The sequence below is a fragment of the Protomyctophum parallelum genome (assembly GCF_964188405.1).
Source record: "Protomyctophum parallelum genome assembly, chromosome: 9".
Classification (NCBI taxonomy): domain Eukaryota; kingdom Metazoa; phylum Chordata; class Actinopteri; order Myctophiformes; family Myctophidae; genus Protomyctophum; species Protomyctophum parallelum.
In genome coordinates, this window is record NC_139706.1 from 8,101,937 (window position 1) to 8,116,726 (window position 14,790).

Sequence of the window (14,790 nt, forward strand, 5' to 3'; positions counted from 1 at the left end):
TCCTCCTCAGTGACAGACAGTATGGCAGTCTCGCGAGGTTTGATGATCTATAATATACTCCTCCTCGTTTCTATTTTTATTCCTGTGGTTTTCAACCAGTGGTCCTTGAGGGGGTTCCAGCCAGGTGGTCCCCGTACAGCTATAAATGATGGAGAGTTAATTGGTAACCAAATGCATCCTTATTTAGATCTTTAACTCTTGAGAGTGTAAAATGAAGTTCAATTTGACACTCTCAAGAGTTAAATTAGGCCTATTCTTAAACAATACAGCTGTATTACTTAATTTACAAGTCTACACAATTAGAGAATGTAGAAGAATTGTTATTTTGATCTTTGCCTGTTATCTCTCCTATATGGTACATCAATATAGGCTAGTAATAGCATGGATCATTGTGGACCAAATCTTATCAAACGATAACAAAATATTCTAGGTTTTGGGTAATTCTACAAACTGTTAATAAATATTTCAATCAATCAATCAATTGTGTCCGAAAGGCTAAATGTCATCAAATGATAGTCCGTGGCTCAAATGCCCAATAGATAATGGATCTTGATATGAAAAAGGTTTTATTTCGTTCATCCTCTATCACAGTGGTTCCCAAAGTGGGGTCCTTGAGGCAGTTCCAGTCCCCAGCTAGTTTGGGAATTGGAACCAAATGGACCCCTTATGGGTCTGTAACTCTGAGTGTACAAATGGAACCAAATGGTCCCCTTATGGGTCTGTAACTCTGAGTGTACAAATGGAACCAAATGGTCCCCTTATGGGTCTGTAACTCTGAGTGTACAAATGGAACCAGATGGACCCTAACAGTCCATTTGGTTCCATTTGTATACACTCTCAGACTCGGAGTTAAATTAACATTGATTTTACCATTTTAATTGGGGGTCCCAGAGATGGGAATGCCATTAAATGGGGGTCTGTATATGCATGTCAAACGGGGGGTCCTTGAAATTAAAATGCTTGAGAATCTCTGCGCCATAAAAATCTTCTCTCACTGGAATATCTTTTCAAATGGGGGTCCGTGGGCTAATCAGTGTCAATTTGGGGGTCCTTGACATGAAGAAGTTTTGTGAACCACACATCGGTCTTGAGTGGATTTGCATTGGGTCATTATAATATGTAGTCGATCATTCGGGTAACTGCATGGATAACTCACCCCACTGGCGTAACATAAGGGGGTGCAGCCAGTGCAGTGCACTGGGGCCCAGCGCCCCCTAGGGGCCCATGAAGGGGGAAGAAGAAGAGAAGAAAACGAGTCAGGACGAGACGACGGTGAAAGGCAAGCCTGGTTTCAGAGGCTATCGGTCGCAGGAAGAGTAACACCAAGGATAAGTCAGCGATGTCACTGACTGACTGGTTTATAAACAGCTTCAAGTCCATAATACTTCCCTGTTGCATAACAGTGACATCACTGTCCTCTCCTTGTTATCTTTACCACCTTGTTTCACAGTCTATCTATGCCTCTATGGTGTGTATACTGTGTTCATGGCGCGCTGTCTGTGCCTGTCGTCAGCACAACAGGCTCAGCTGTAGACTATTTTGTCACGTTCCGTCGCGCTAATGAAACACTAGATGGGAATCATGGGATTATTATGTCATGTCAGCAGTCAGCACTATCAGAAGATAACCCAGGTAAAGATATCTGTCACTCTGCAAGTTTAACTAAAGTTTGTCCAAAGTAATTTCTGATAGCCAGGCTGCAGCCCTGCAGTCCTACAGATTGATTGAAAGTGAAACATGCAAATACATACATACAGATTGAATTAATATTTATATATCAGATCGCATCACAACCCCCCCCCCCCCCCCCATGCCACAGATTTTGGGAGGCCCACACAAGATATCTGCACTGGGGCCCACTGTGGCCCAGTTACGCCACTGACTCACCCCTTTTCCAACTCACCACGAAAGTACGGATAACTCACCGGTCATGTCAACCGGCCGTGAGATGTCTCTACCTTCGGGGTGAGTTATCCACTAGTAGTCCCCAGTGTGTGTGTGTGAGAGAGAGAGAGAGAGAGAGAGTGCAAGAAGGTATAGATGATTAATAGATGAATAGATGATAGCGTTATAGCTCTGTCCCCCAGATGCACTCAACCCCATTACACAAGACATTCTCCCCTCCATAACAATAATGAACTGGCCCTTTTTGTGACATCACATCAAACAATATATGTGATTTCTTAATCTCATGCATGCAGCCATTAGTCACATTAGATGCCCATACAGAACCCACCAACTGTACAGCCCACTTGACTGTCTGCAGCCTAAAGGCCTATTCATAGTCTGGATTTTCGGTGGTGAGGTGACCACCGCTCCGGTGGTGAGCTGACCACCGGAGCTGAAATAACGTTGAGCGGTGGTGAGTAAAAACAGAGCGAAGGGCTGGAGCGGTGGCGGTGGTTTGCTCTTCACCGCGGCGCGTGACGTCATGTTGTAGTTCGGTGGTCACCTAACCACCGAAAATCCAGACTATGTATGAGCCTTTATGGCTCATACATAGTCTGGATTTTCAGTGAAGAGCAAACCACCGCCACCGCTTTCACTCAGATCAACTACCTCTCTAGGCCGCTTCAGGACTTCCCTGTATTCACATCTCCAAACAACCTGTTCATGCTTCTAATACGGCTTGCTCACATGTTTACCTCTAACTTTGACACAGGTTATAGTACTGTTTTCCCCATTATTCTCATATACAAACGAGCCGAGGGGTCAAGGGTGTGGTAGGGGTGGGAGAAAGGGAGCAAGCTAACTGTACCTGTATGTGTATGTATGTATAGATACAGAGTATGAATACAATGACATTTATTTTGCTCAGAGCACTCTCAGTCTTACATACACAGGACATAAACAATGTCCTGTGTATGTAACAATACAATATAGTGCAAAGAAAAAGACAAAAACACGAAAGAAGTGCAAGTGAAGTGACAATACAGTGCAATACAGTTCAAGGTCAGCTGTTCAGCAGCCTGACTGCCTGGGGGAAGAAACTGTTACTGAGACGGGTGGTGCGAGATTTGATGCTCTAGTAGTGTCATGTTATGTCATGTTATGTTATGTTATGTTATGTTATGTTATGTTATGTTATGTTATGTTATGTTATGTTATGTTATGTTATGTTATGTTATGTTATGTTATGTTATGTTATGTTATGTTATGTTATGTTATGTTATGTTATGTTATGTTATGTTATGTTATGTTATGTTATGTTATGTTATAACTTATGTTATTTTGCACCTACAGTATGTGTACTTGCGCTGCTGTAATGTTGTATGTATAGGACCCCCTCTAAAATGAGATGCTGCATCTCTAGGGGCTATCCTCTCAATAAAATGCTGACAAAATTCTGACACATGCAGGTACAGGTAGAGTAGTGGCCATCTTGAGTAAAATAATCACAACCCTTTGTGTGAGAGTTCCAGGTAATATTAAAATATCTAACATGGACAGTGAAAGTCTACTGAAGCCTTTATTTTGTAACCATTTTATTACTAAAAGTGTGATAACTACTATACTATAACTTGACTACAAGTTAAGGTGTACTATTTGAATGTCTCTTTGGGACATAAAAATCACTTTATGGACATGGAAACATCACATAGCAATGGTGGACCACTCCACACACTATCTTACTATTCACTATGCATGCCCTGCTGGCATTTACATGTAACTACAGTAATTACAGTATATATAATAGTAATTTGTGTGACTTGAGAGCTAATTTCAAAATGACCAACTCATCAAGATCTATATTATATCATTGCTGAAAATAGTTAGTAATATGGCAGCGCTGGCGTTACATATAGGCCTAGTAAGACAAATGCACTTGGAATAGGAATAGAGGGGAATAGAGCAGAGTTTTTTTGTTTTTAATTTGTAATGCTACCAACGTTTGCGCATAGAAACACTTGAAAACAAAATATTGCATTGTGAGTTTGAGCTGACAGGTCCTTTTTGATGTAATAGTCACCTAATTCAAGTGGCAGATGCAGCCCAAAACAGGTTTTTTATATTCAAATTAAATATTCTTTAGGGGCATGTCATGTGATCTACTGTACCTGCCTTTGTGATATACTGGTAGATTGCGATCTACCCCTGGACTCCAACACTTAATTGTTTACATCAGGGTCCTCCATTTTCAATTCACCAGCACATTTGAAGACGTACAAATATACATTATATGCACACACAAAAATAAAGAAAAATAAATCATTATATAAAAACGTGTACGGTATGGAAAAAGGGGGTTGGGAGAGGGAATTATATTCGCATATCAATTATATATAGGCTTGCTGAACACAAGTAAAAACAAAATCTGTTCATGACATGTAACACTTGAACCTTTTGAATACCGGTAGTCATACAGCTCAGCTAATAGGCCTATAGCCTGCCAGGGACCCCCAAATTGACAATCAAAGATATGCCAGGGACCCCCATAACAGCTCTAGCAGAGATTCTCAATCTCAACCAGTTTAATTCCATGGACCCCCAGTTTGATATGCATTAGTCTACGGACCCCCATTTCTATCTCTGTAAAATCATTGTAAAATCAATGTTAATTTAACTCTTGAGAGTGTACAAATGGAACCAAATGGACCAGAGTTACAGACCCATAACGGTCCATTTGGTTAAAGTGGGTAAAGTGTCTAGTTAAAGTGAGAGTTGAGGGGTCATCAGCCTCTTTTGTTTGAGTGTGCTGGGTCGTTACTACAACAAGAACAACAACAGATCCACCTGTTGGTGGCGCTGTAACTGGCCAATGTGAAAAGGGTGGGATATATTCCTCAGCCTAGTATGAAAGTCTGTGAAAGATTCCACGTAAATTGCATACTGCCTTCATGACCTTCAGTTTTCAAGACTATTTAAATAGCATAGGCCTACAAAACAAATCCTCAGATTTAAAATGTGCTTAAAGGTATAGCACTGCAGTGACTGCACATGTAATAGTGTTTTAATGTTTGACCAGCTGGGGGCAGCATAGTCATAAAAGGGGACTTTTACAGTATGTGCATGGTTTTCAACGGTTTTCACATCAAGGTCCATTTATTCGGCATTTGATCCACCATTGCAAGACTTGGAATATTTTGTTGTCGTTGGCTAAGATTTTATCCACATTACATTTTACGCTCTCAAGAGTTACAGATTATGTAATAAGGGTCCATTTGGTTACCAACTCTCCAAGCTGGGGACCACATGGGGACCTCTCAAGGTGAGAACCACTGTAGCCTATAGGATGGAAAGAAGTGATGGACAGTGAGTGGACAGTATGTACACATTCACAGCTCAATGTCAGCAATATGTCAACAAATATGGTTTGTCATTGCCAATTTTACTTTGCCTACTTTAGACCTAGTCTTAATCAAAGGACTCGATCTAGGCTATTTTATAATATTAAAATGTATTTAACAAGATAACAAGCCAGTTGGCTTGTGAAATTATAATATTGCAGATCACTTAATTCAGTCCTTTACATATGTCATTTTACTATTATTACCCTACAACACATTCCTACACATGATCCCTAGTAAACATATCCCTCTTATTTTTTAACTATCCTAACCGGAAGTTTCAATGGTGTGGTGTGGTGTGGTATGGTGCTTAGTACTATGGTTACATGACAAGTGTTATTATTATTATTATTGAATTTTATTAAACCAGTGTTTTTTTTTAATTATAAGTTCATGTCATAATACTAGTAGTAGCCTACAGTTCGATGTCATGCGCCTGAGCAGGATCAAACGCATCATGTTTGTGATTGACGGACGGTTTACATCAGGGTCCCCTGATAAAATGTAATGTACACTTCTATGCAAAGAAATCACACCTGTGTGAAGTGAGGGGCGCTCTTACCATCATACATCATTCAGAATCATCATACATCATCTCATTCCGGCCAATCACAATTTGCGTCCTCACCTTTGTCTTCAATGTTTGTGTTTACGCAATGTCTGTGTTTGCACAAACTCTCAAAACTGCATGGCCATTCATTGTCAATGGCATTCAATGTGTGTGCTATAACACAATGTTTGTGTTTACACAAACCCTCAAAGCTGGACATAAAAAAAACATACATCAAATACACAGTTAATTAGAAACAGGGACCTTTTAAATGTGTAGTTGTGTACAGTATAGAAAAATAGAGAGGAGGGGGGCGGAGTGAACAATATTGTATTATGAAAACATTGTACCGGAAGTGGTTGAGGTAACGGTTAACTTTACGAATCACAGTGATGTCTGTCTGGATCGGATGGGCCATCATGGCTCTATTCTCCTATGGTCTAGCTTCATGCGGCTGGCCTGTCTGTCTGACTGACGCTGTCTGGGGCGTTGGGCTGGACTGACTGACAAATGACACACCGCGTTACAAATAACTCAACGTACAGTACAGCGGCATGGACCGTTATAGTTAGCGCGTGCCGTTCATTTTGACAGTACACGATTCGTGGACAACAGTTTTGTTTATTCCTGACTGTATCGTGCTGCTCATTTTGAGATTTTGAATCAATCGGATAACAACAACAACAACAATGGACCGAGTGAAGAGCTCCATCCAGCAAGTACCGAACGCTATCCCCAAAGTAATCCGACGGACAGCCGCCGGCGGCGGCGGTGCCAACAGTCTGGAACTCGAGAAGGAGAACTTTGAGCGAGGCCAGGTACAGTACGAAAAGAGAAAACAACCCTATACTATATTACATTTACATTTCATGAACGGGAAAGATAGAACATGCCATGTTTACTGTTGGGCTCAATGGGCATGGAAAGCCTGTGGTGACGCGAGGTTAGTTGGGCATTGGTGTATAAGCCCTGGCTGGGTGGACTGGACATGCAGTAGGCTACAGTGGAGGATACTGTTCCAATCCAACCCAAGGATTGTGTACTCAACTGTAGTCTATTTATAATTAGATTCTGATGTGCATTGTGTAGGCCTACTATACACTGATCACATTAGATGATGTATGTATATTTTGCATTAATCATAAAAGATACCGTTCATGCAGTTTATGCATTGTACCACCTATAGTTCCAGACTTCCAGTGACCGTCAGTCCGATGCACATTTGACACTGTGACACTGGCGTAACATAAGGGGGTGCAGCCAGTGCAGTGCACTGGGGCCCAGCGCCCCCTAGGGGCCCATGAAGGGGGAAGAAGAAGAGAAGAAAACGAGTCAGGACGAGACGACGGTGAAAAGCAAGCCTGGTTTCAGAGGCTATCGGTCGCAGGAAGAGTAACACCAAGGATAAGTCAGCAATGTCACTGACTGACTGGTTTATAAACAGCTTCAAGTCCATAATACTTCCCTGTTGCATAACAGTGACATCACTGTCCTCTCCTTGTTATCTTTACCACCTTGTTTCACAGTCTATCTATGCCTCTATGGTGTGTATACTGTGTTCATGGCGCGCTGTCTGTGCCTGTCGTCAGCACAACAGGCTCAGCTGTAGACTATTTTGTCACGTTCCGTCGCGCTAATGAAACACTAGATGGGAATCATGGGATTATTATGTCATGTCAGCAGTCAGCACTATCAGAAGATAACCCAGGTAAAGATATCTGTCACTCTGCAAGTTTAACTAAAGTTTGTCCAAAGTAATTTCTGATAGCCAGGCTGCAGCCCTGCAGTCCTACAGATTGATTGAAAGTGAAACATGCAAATACATACATACAGATTGAATTAATATTTATATATCAGATCGCATCACAACCCCCCCCCCCCCCCCCCCCCCATGCCACAGATTTTGGGAGGCCCACACAAGATATCTGCACTGGGGCCCACTGTGGCCCAGTTACGCCACTGCACTGTGATAAACAGAGGTAACAGCTGGGGAAACAAAAGCTGTTGAAATGTAGTTAACTCAATGTCGGATGTCCCTTTTTAGAATGTTGTTTTTTGACTATGCACATAAACCGCATGGCAACAATAATATCCAGCTGCCATTGGGTTTAAAGGGTTATTGTAGGCCTACTCTCAAAAGACACATTGCAATAGTGACCCCGAGTGCATGGTGGTGGTATGAGATCATGGAAGTGCTAGCAGAGTGAGATTTAACTAGATTAACCTACATCATTATCAGATAATTTAGATGGTGCCATATGTGAATGTATTATGAAGTTAGGAAAACAACACTGTCTCCCATACACTGAGCATGTGCAGGCTGCTGCTAATCTGTGTGTGTGTGTGTGGGGGGGGAGAGAGAGAGACTACCGCTTCCTGCCAGCCTGTCTGTCTGTCTGGTGGTCTCCCCCGTCTCCCCTACCATTAACCAGTGTGTGTGTGTGTGTGTGTGTGTGTGTGTGTGTGGGGGGGGGGTAAAGTAGGTCAGATGACCCTGCTATAATGCTGGTGGAACTGTTTTCAACCTGTCAATGAACAGAACAGAACAGCTGAAACTTTGCATTTATAAATTTGATGGTCAATGCAATCTACAGTGCACTGTGTGAAGAGTTCTGTCTCCGCCCACCCAGACAGTGGCAGGATCATCATGGATGGTATTAGACTAGGCTCTGAGAGACACACACATAGCTTTCTATGTCACAAGTCAAGCCTGGTCCCTAAAGGTCACTGTCAAGCCGCACTTAGCCCCTTTCGGGACCCTTTGTTTGCTTTTCTGTATTTGGGACGAATATGGAATCTGTGGCTAGTCTGCATTGAGGTACAACTCTCCGAACGTTTTCATCAATAACAGACGACGAGTGCATGTATACATACAGCTTCTTCTCATGCTGTGGTATTGCATGCAGCTACAGTATGGCATGGTTATTGTAGCAAAGGGGATCAGGTTTCATTGGAGTAGGATTGCTTCCTTAGGTTTAGGTGTGCTGCCCCAGGGGAGCTTAGAAGTAGGTTGTCGTGCGGAGTCTGCGGACCAATGCTCCGTCTGACCAAACACATGAACCCGCCGGCTCCTACTACAGAAATCTGACATACATTTATTGAGTGAGGATTCGGAAGTGCTTTGTATTTGTCAATCCAAGTTAATCAGCTGCCATGAAGAGAAGTAGTATTACAACAAGATTAAACAAGTCCAAGATTGTTATTGTCATTTAGATATCAGTGTTCAAACATGACTTTGGCCTAACCAAACCATGATGCAATTAGTTGTTCATTTTTTTTAATGTCAGTTTACATTGAGTTTACTATAGACTAATTTAAGTATGTCAGGAATGCAAGATTTCTATTTATTTATTTGACAGAGTTTCCAACTCTATATGATTTGTAATATATTTTAATGGTTTGTGTGATCTTGTGTGACTATGGTCTTTACATTGATCAGAAATAATCTAGATAATCTAGATAAGTGCCTGGATGGTAACCGCAAGGTTGCCAGTTCGAACCCGGGCTCCCCCAGAGTTACTGTCGAAGTGTCCTTGAGCAAGAAACTGAACCCCTAATTGCTCCCGATGTGCTAGTTGGTGCCTTGCATGGTTTCCGCTGCCATCGGTGTATGAATGTGTGTGTGAATGGGTGAATGTAATGCACAATCTCTGTAAAGCGCCTTGGATAAAGGCGCTATATAAATGCACCATTTACCATTTAAAGCTTCCTAAATCAGTCTGCCACTTTGGATAGACTTTCCATCAGCTCCAGTGTAAGCTACCCGTTTTATACTTTAAAACTGTCTGTGTTCAGTTGGGTAAACAACCAGGGTGTGTTCAAAATCCTCTCTGTCATATTGTCCACACCAGGTTATAAAAATAACCTTGCAGGGCAACCAGATAACACACAGTACTTGCTTTTGCTTTTAATGACATGTTGTATCTCATAATAGCAGCTCCCTCTTTAATTTAGACTTGAGGGGATTTAATTCCTGGCCAACTTGTTTTTCACTGCAAGGTATGTTATTTTGCTTCAGTTGTAGTCTACCAGACTGCATCCAACATTTCACATAGTTGTATGGCAGTAAAGCTCGGGAAATAGGCCTGCACTTTACATCCAGGGATTCCAGGCCAGAAAATGTAGGAATTTTGCTTTGCTGTTTCCTAGATTGCAGGACAGTAGGGTTGTGAAAGACCAATGGTATTTTCTGTTTCTTTTCAAATGAAAGCCTGTGTGGGTAGTAAGTTAGTAATCTTTGAAATGATATCAACCATAATGAATGCCTGTGAAAATGGACTCGTCAGCACCCTCTCATATCCTCTCTGGGATACTATAGCTCTCTGACAGGGATGAATTTGTGGCATATGGAGTGACGCCACAGTTTCATAATTAGGCCTAACATCTTAAAATTAGACTTCTTGTCAGCTTCCTTTTTTTCCCGTTTACGTGTGTGTGTGTGTGTGTGTGTGAGTGTGAGTGTGAGTGTGAGTGTGAGTGTGAGTGTGTGTGTGTGTGTGTGTGTGTGTGTGTGTGTGTGTGTGTGTGTGTGTCTGTATGAATGGGGGTGCATACTTAGGTGCTATTTACACGAGGATGGTGTTCATATAAAACGTCAAAATAAAGTATCGTTTGCTGCTGTCATTTAGACGAGAACCGTGTTCTCAGGAGGTGAAAACGCAACGAAGTGAAACCACCTCCCAGAGTGGAAATCATTCAGAACACCGTTTCCTATGGTCTCCATATAAACAGGCAAAACGGTGAATCCGCAAAACTTATGACATCATGGCTCATGTTGGCTCACAGCGTATATGTTTATTACATTGATGCAGAGCCATATCATTATGATATAATGGAGTTCCTGAACAAGCCTCCCTCCTCGCCTACAAAGTGCTGCTCATCAGCGATGTTGAATGTAAAACCATGATGTAAATAAAAGGCCTTGTGATAGACGGCAGCCGCGGCAGCAGCGTTTATGTAGCCTAATGTATTATAAAATATATACCATCCCGTGGCGCGCCCAGAGCCGTGTTGCGCAGGCTTGCGTGAAGGTTTCTTCTTCTTGTACGTGGGTGACCTGTCTATTTGGCAGCCCGTTATCGCCACCTAGCGACAGTATAGCATAATAGCACATCATATCATAACGTGTGCGTTCTCGTGTAAAGGGTAAGAAAAAATGAGAACGCAACGGGACTTTGACGTGTTATATGGAGATGGTCGCCGTCTAAAAGAGGCCTTAGTTTAGACTAGACATGGGTTAAGGTTATGTTTAGGTGTGCTGCCCCGTGGGAGGTTAGGTTTAGGGTGAGGGTTTGAGATAGGTTGTAGTTGTAGGACTAATGTCTAAACTAAGTACTGCACCCGTATGAATGTGTGTGGGTGGGTGAGTGGATCTATGGACCTGTAAATGAATCGATGCTCCCCCTGCCTGTGCCCCCCTCAGACCTCAGTACTGTGTGGTGCCCTGGCAGCTGTGGAATTTAGGGGAGGAGCGTGGCCACTAGCCCTTGGGCACAAGCAGGACGCAGTCGGGGCAGACTCAGACAGGCACTTTGAATCTGTATCTCACTCCCTCTCACTCGCAGTCCCCTCTTTGGGTCCCCCTTTCTGTGTCTCTTATCTGTTGACCTTATGATGATGATGATTGATTGATTTATTTCAGACACAATTAGGTCCATATACAAAACGGACAATAAAAGTAAAACACAGGAGATTCACTTCATACAGCCCAGATCAATTAAAAACATAATAAACATTGCCTCCAGTCAGTGTTTCCAAAAGCATGAGGAAAACCTTGTATCACTCTGTGTGATCCCTGTTGAGGCCATAATTAATACATTCTGTGACTCATTCAGTCTAACACATTAATCTAAACATTACAATTCTTCAATACAGCATGAAAGGTGGACATTACTGGTCACAGACATTTCACTTGCACTGGTCCATCTTGGGAGTTTCAGGAGTCACCGCCCGGCTACGATTCCCGGGCGTTACATCTGCAAGTGACACCATCATACTATGGAGTATAAATGATGAGCCTTATCCAATGATTCCAATCCACTTTATTTATATAGCATGTTTCAAAACTCAAGGTTTACAAAGTGCTGTACATCATCATGACGTAAAATAGACACTGTTAGTGTCTATTTGCTCAGACTGTATTTTGGTCCATTCATTGTCAATGGGAATTTCATGTTTGTGTAGGACAAAGTTTGTGCACACACACCTAAAGCTGGATATAGGAGGCAGGGGCTAGCGCCCCTCAATAAAAAAACAAATACACTATAGCTAAATCACAGAAAAACAACAGCACGAACACACAGTACGAAATAGTGAAACAACTGAGGCACATCACTGAAAAGTACAAGACTGACGCAGCAGACGGTGAAACAAAACAGAACATGGACCAAAGAAACTCTCAAGCGGCGTTATAGTAGACGTGCAGCAGAGTTTTTCAAGGGAGGCTTGGTTTTAAACCAACATAAAGTGCATTACAATAGACCAACCGCATATAAATAAAGGCATGGATGAGCCGCTCAAAATCCCTAAAGGATAGTGCAGACTTGATCCTTTCTTTCTCTTACTATACCTGAAACCGTGCCTTGTAAAATCATAGGATGATATGCATTTTCCATATGCGTATGCATATCCGTATGCAGTATCCACAGTTTAGTTACACACACACACACACACACACACACACACACACACACACACACACACACACACACACACACACACACACACACACACACACACACACACACACACACACACACACAGTGTCACACACACACACGATACTGGGGGCATTAGAAGCACTGAGGCAGGCGGAGGTTTGTGGCCTCATTGCACTGAGGCTGTTGATTAATAGCCCTGGACATGAGTGACAGGGCACTGAGTTAAACAAAGTGGACTGATGAGGTATACAGGCATTAAGAATGGATTTAATACAGAGCTGATTTAAATGGTTGTTAACAGCTTTTGTACAATATTGAATGGGACACTAGAGAAAAGCTAAATGGACTTTTGTTTGTGTGTGTGTGTTCTTTCACATGCACATACTCACAGCCCATACTCACATCTGCTCACTATATGAACCCATTCTGGACGGGAACCCCTTTTGGTGTTTTAACTAAGCATTATGTTATACTTTAGCTATTGAAAAATAGCAGATATGCAAGCTCATAGCACGCCACCGAGTGGCACGCTACGAGCTTTTAGGTCTGCTATTTTTGAAAAATCGTTAAAATGCGGCACAAATCTTTGAATATATATTCTTAAATTCAGAGCGAACGTTTTTTTTATTTCGACGTCAGGCCTAAAGTGCACCTTGTTTTTTTTAATTCAGAGATCAGTTGTTCAATAGCCAGTAGCCATTACAAAATCAACATTAGAATAGATAAGAATGACTATTATCCTATGAGTATGTAATTGACTAAGAATTCCTTTAGTCTAGAAAGAAGATCAGCCCAAGGCTGTTGTAAAGTATAGAACACTGACCATGCCAACTGACATGGGCCATTATTAATTTGTAGTTAATTATTACAAACAATGGGAGAAGGCACTCCCATTGTAAACTACCCGGGCCAGTCCTAATTGCCTAATATGGCTCTATGCAGCTGTTGCAATGCATTGTAAATGTAACTTCGATGATATTCAGCGAGGAGTCCTTTTTAAATAAGAAGATGGTTGGAGTGGCTTAATTCTTTGGAGTTGGTCAAGCATTAGCCATGTTTTTTGTTTCGTTTTTCTTCCCTCTGAGAAGTTGGACCGGGCATCAATCATCGCACTGTGAGCATTTCACCAGCTACAAAGCTGAAACGTTTAGTGGGATACGAGGGGAGGGTTAGCATACTGTATAATGTATATCTGTCTGTCCTGTCAATCTCAAAGGAGGAGCAGGTGTTCTTAATTGTGTCACTGGGAGTCAAAAGTAGAACTTAGAAAAAAGAGTAGAACTTAGAACTAGGGGTGCACGATTATGAAATTATGACCGATATCTGATTTTGCAGGGTCATACCTGCCGATACCGATTCTGACCGATTCTGATATTATACCGAGGACCACGATGGAAACAAACCTAGGCACTATAGGGGCTTGGCCTAAAGCCTGTTAATAAAGTATTCAATCAATCAATAAATAACCTATACTCTTTTCCAAGTGTCTGTTTTCACAACTGAATGACTGAACTGAATGAAATGAGTGCACAAATTTAATTTAGATTAATTTTTTTGCTGGTGAAAACCGATTATAAATCCGATTATGCTACCAATTAATCGTGCATCCCTACTTGGAACATCTGTCAAATACATGTGCATTACAGACTAGGACAGTGACTAGAGGGGAGAGAGTGTGTGGACAGTATAGGTCAGTGTGTAAGGAAAGGTACTATGTTTACCCAGGGTAACTGGACTAAGCTCAAGAACTTGTTTACAGCCAGGCCCTGCTCATAGAACATTTCATGGTAGGGGTTCAATGCCTTGCTCAAGGGCACTTCAGCGGTGGTAATTTTAACGTGCCGGTCCGGGGATACGAACTAGCGACCTTCCGATATCAAGACCGCTCCGCAAACCGTTCGGCCACCGCTGCCCCGGTGTGGACAGAGTAGGACCAGTGTGTGGAGTCTGTGGACAGAGTAGGACCACTGTACTGTATGTGAGAAATGCAGAGTGCCTCTGCCTCGTTTACGGGCCCACGCTGTACCAGGAAGTGAGCCTGACACTGTGGAAAAGAGCAGGCATTGTCTTGAGACCGTCTGTTTGGTTTGGAGTAGTCTGAGGGGTATAATGTATCCTTCCATCCCCAGGGGGACCATGGTAGAATGAGCAACATGCTGGTTATTGTCACTGGCTTTATCAGCGAGTGCTCTGTTTAATTGCATAGCAGTGTTTTGGTTTAATGTCTTTCGTTATGGGTATTGGTATCCCAGACATTATTTAAATCTGTCTGGCTTGTATAATATCTCACAAT

General features: G+C 42.2%; 1 protein-coding gene across 2 annotated transcripts in view; it reads left to right on the top strand.

Moving 5' to 3' along the window:
• The first annotated feature begins 6,233 nt into the window (after window positions 1–6,233).
• The window catches only part of hip1 (huntingtin interacting protein 1), a 67,859-nt gene continuing 59,302 nt past the window's right edge, over window positions 6,234–14,790 (top strand). For both annotated transcript variants that reach the window (XM_083773893.1, XM_083773895.1), the window contains exon 1: window positions 6,234–6,656. In XM_083773893.1, coding sequence (XP_083630019.1) covers window positions 6,528–6,656 — 129 coding nt within the window. In that variant the 5' untranslated portion in view covers window positions 6,234–6,527. The remainder of the gene's footprint in view (window positions 6,657–14,790) is intronic.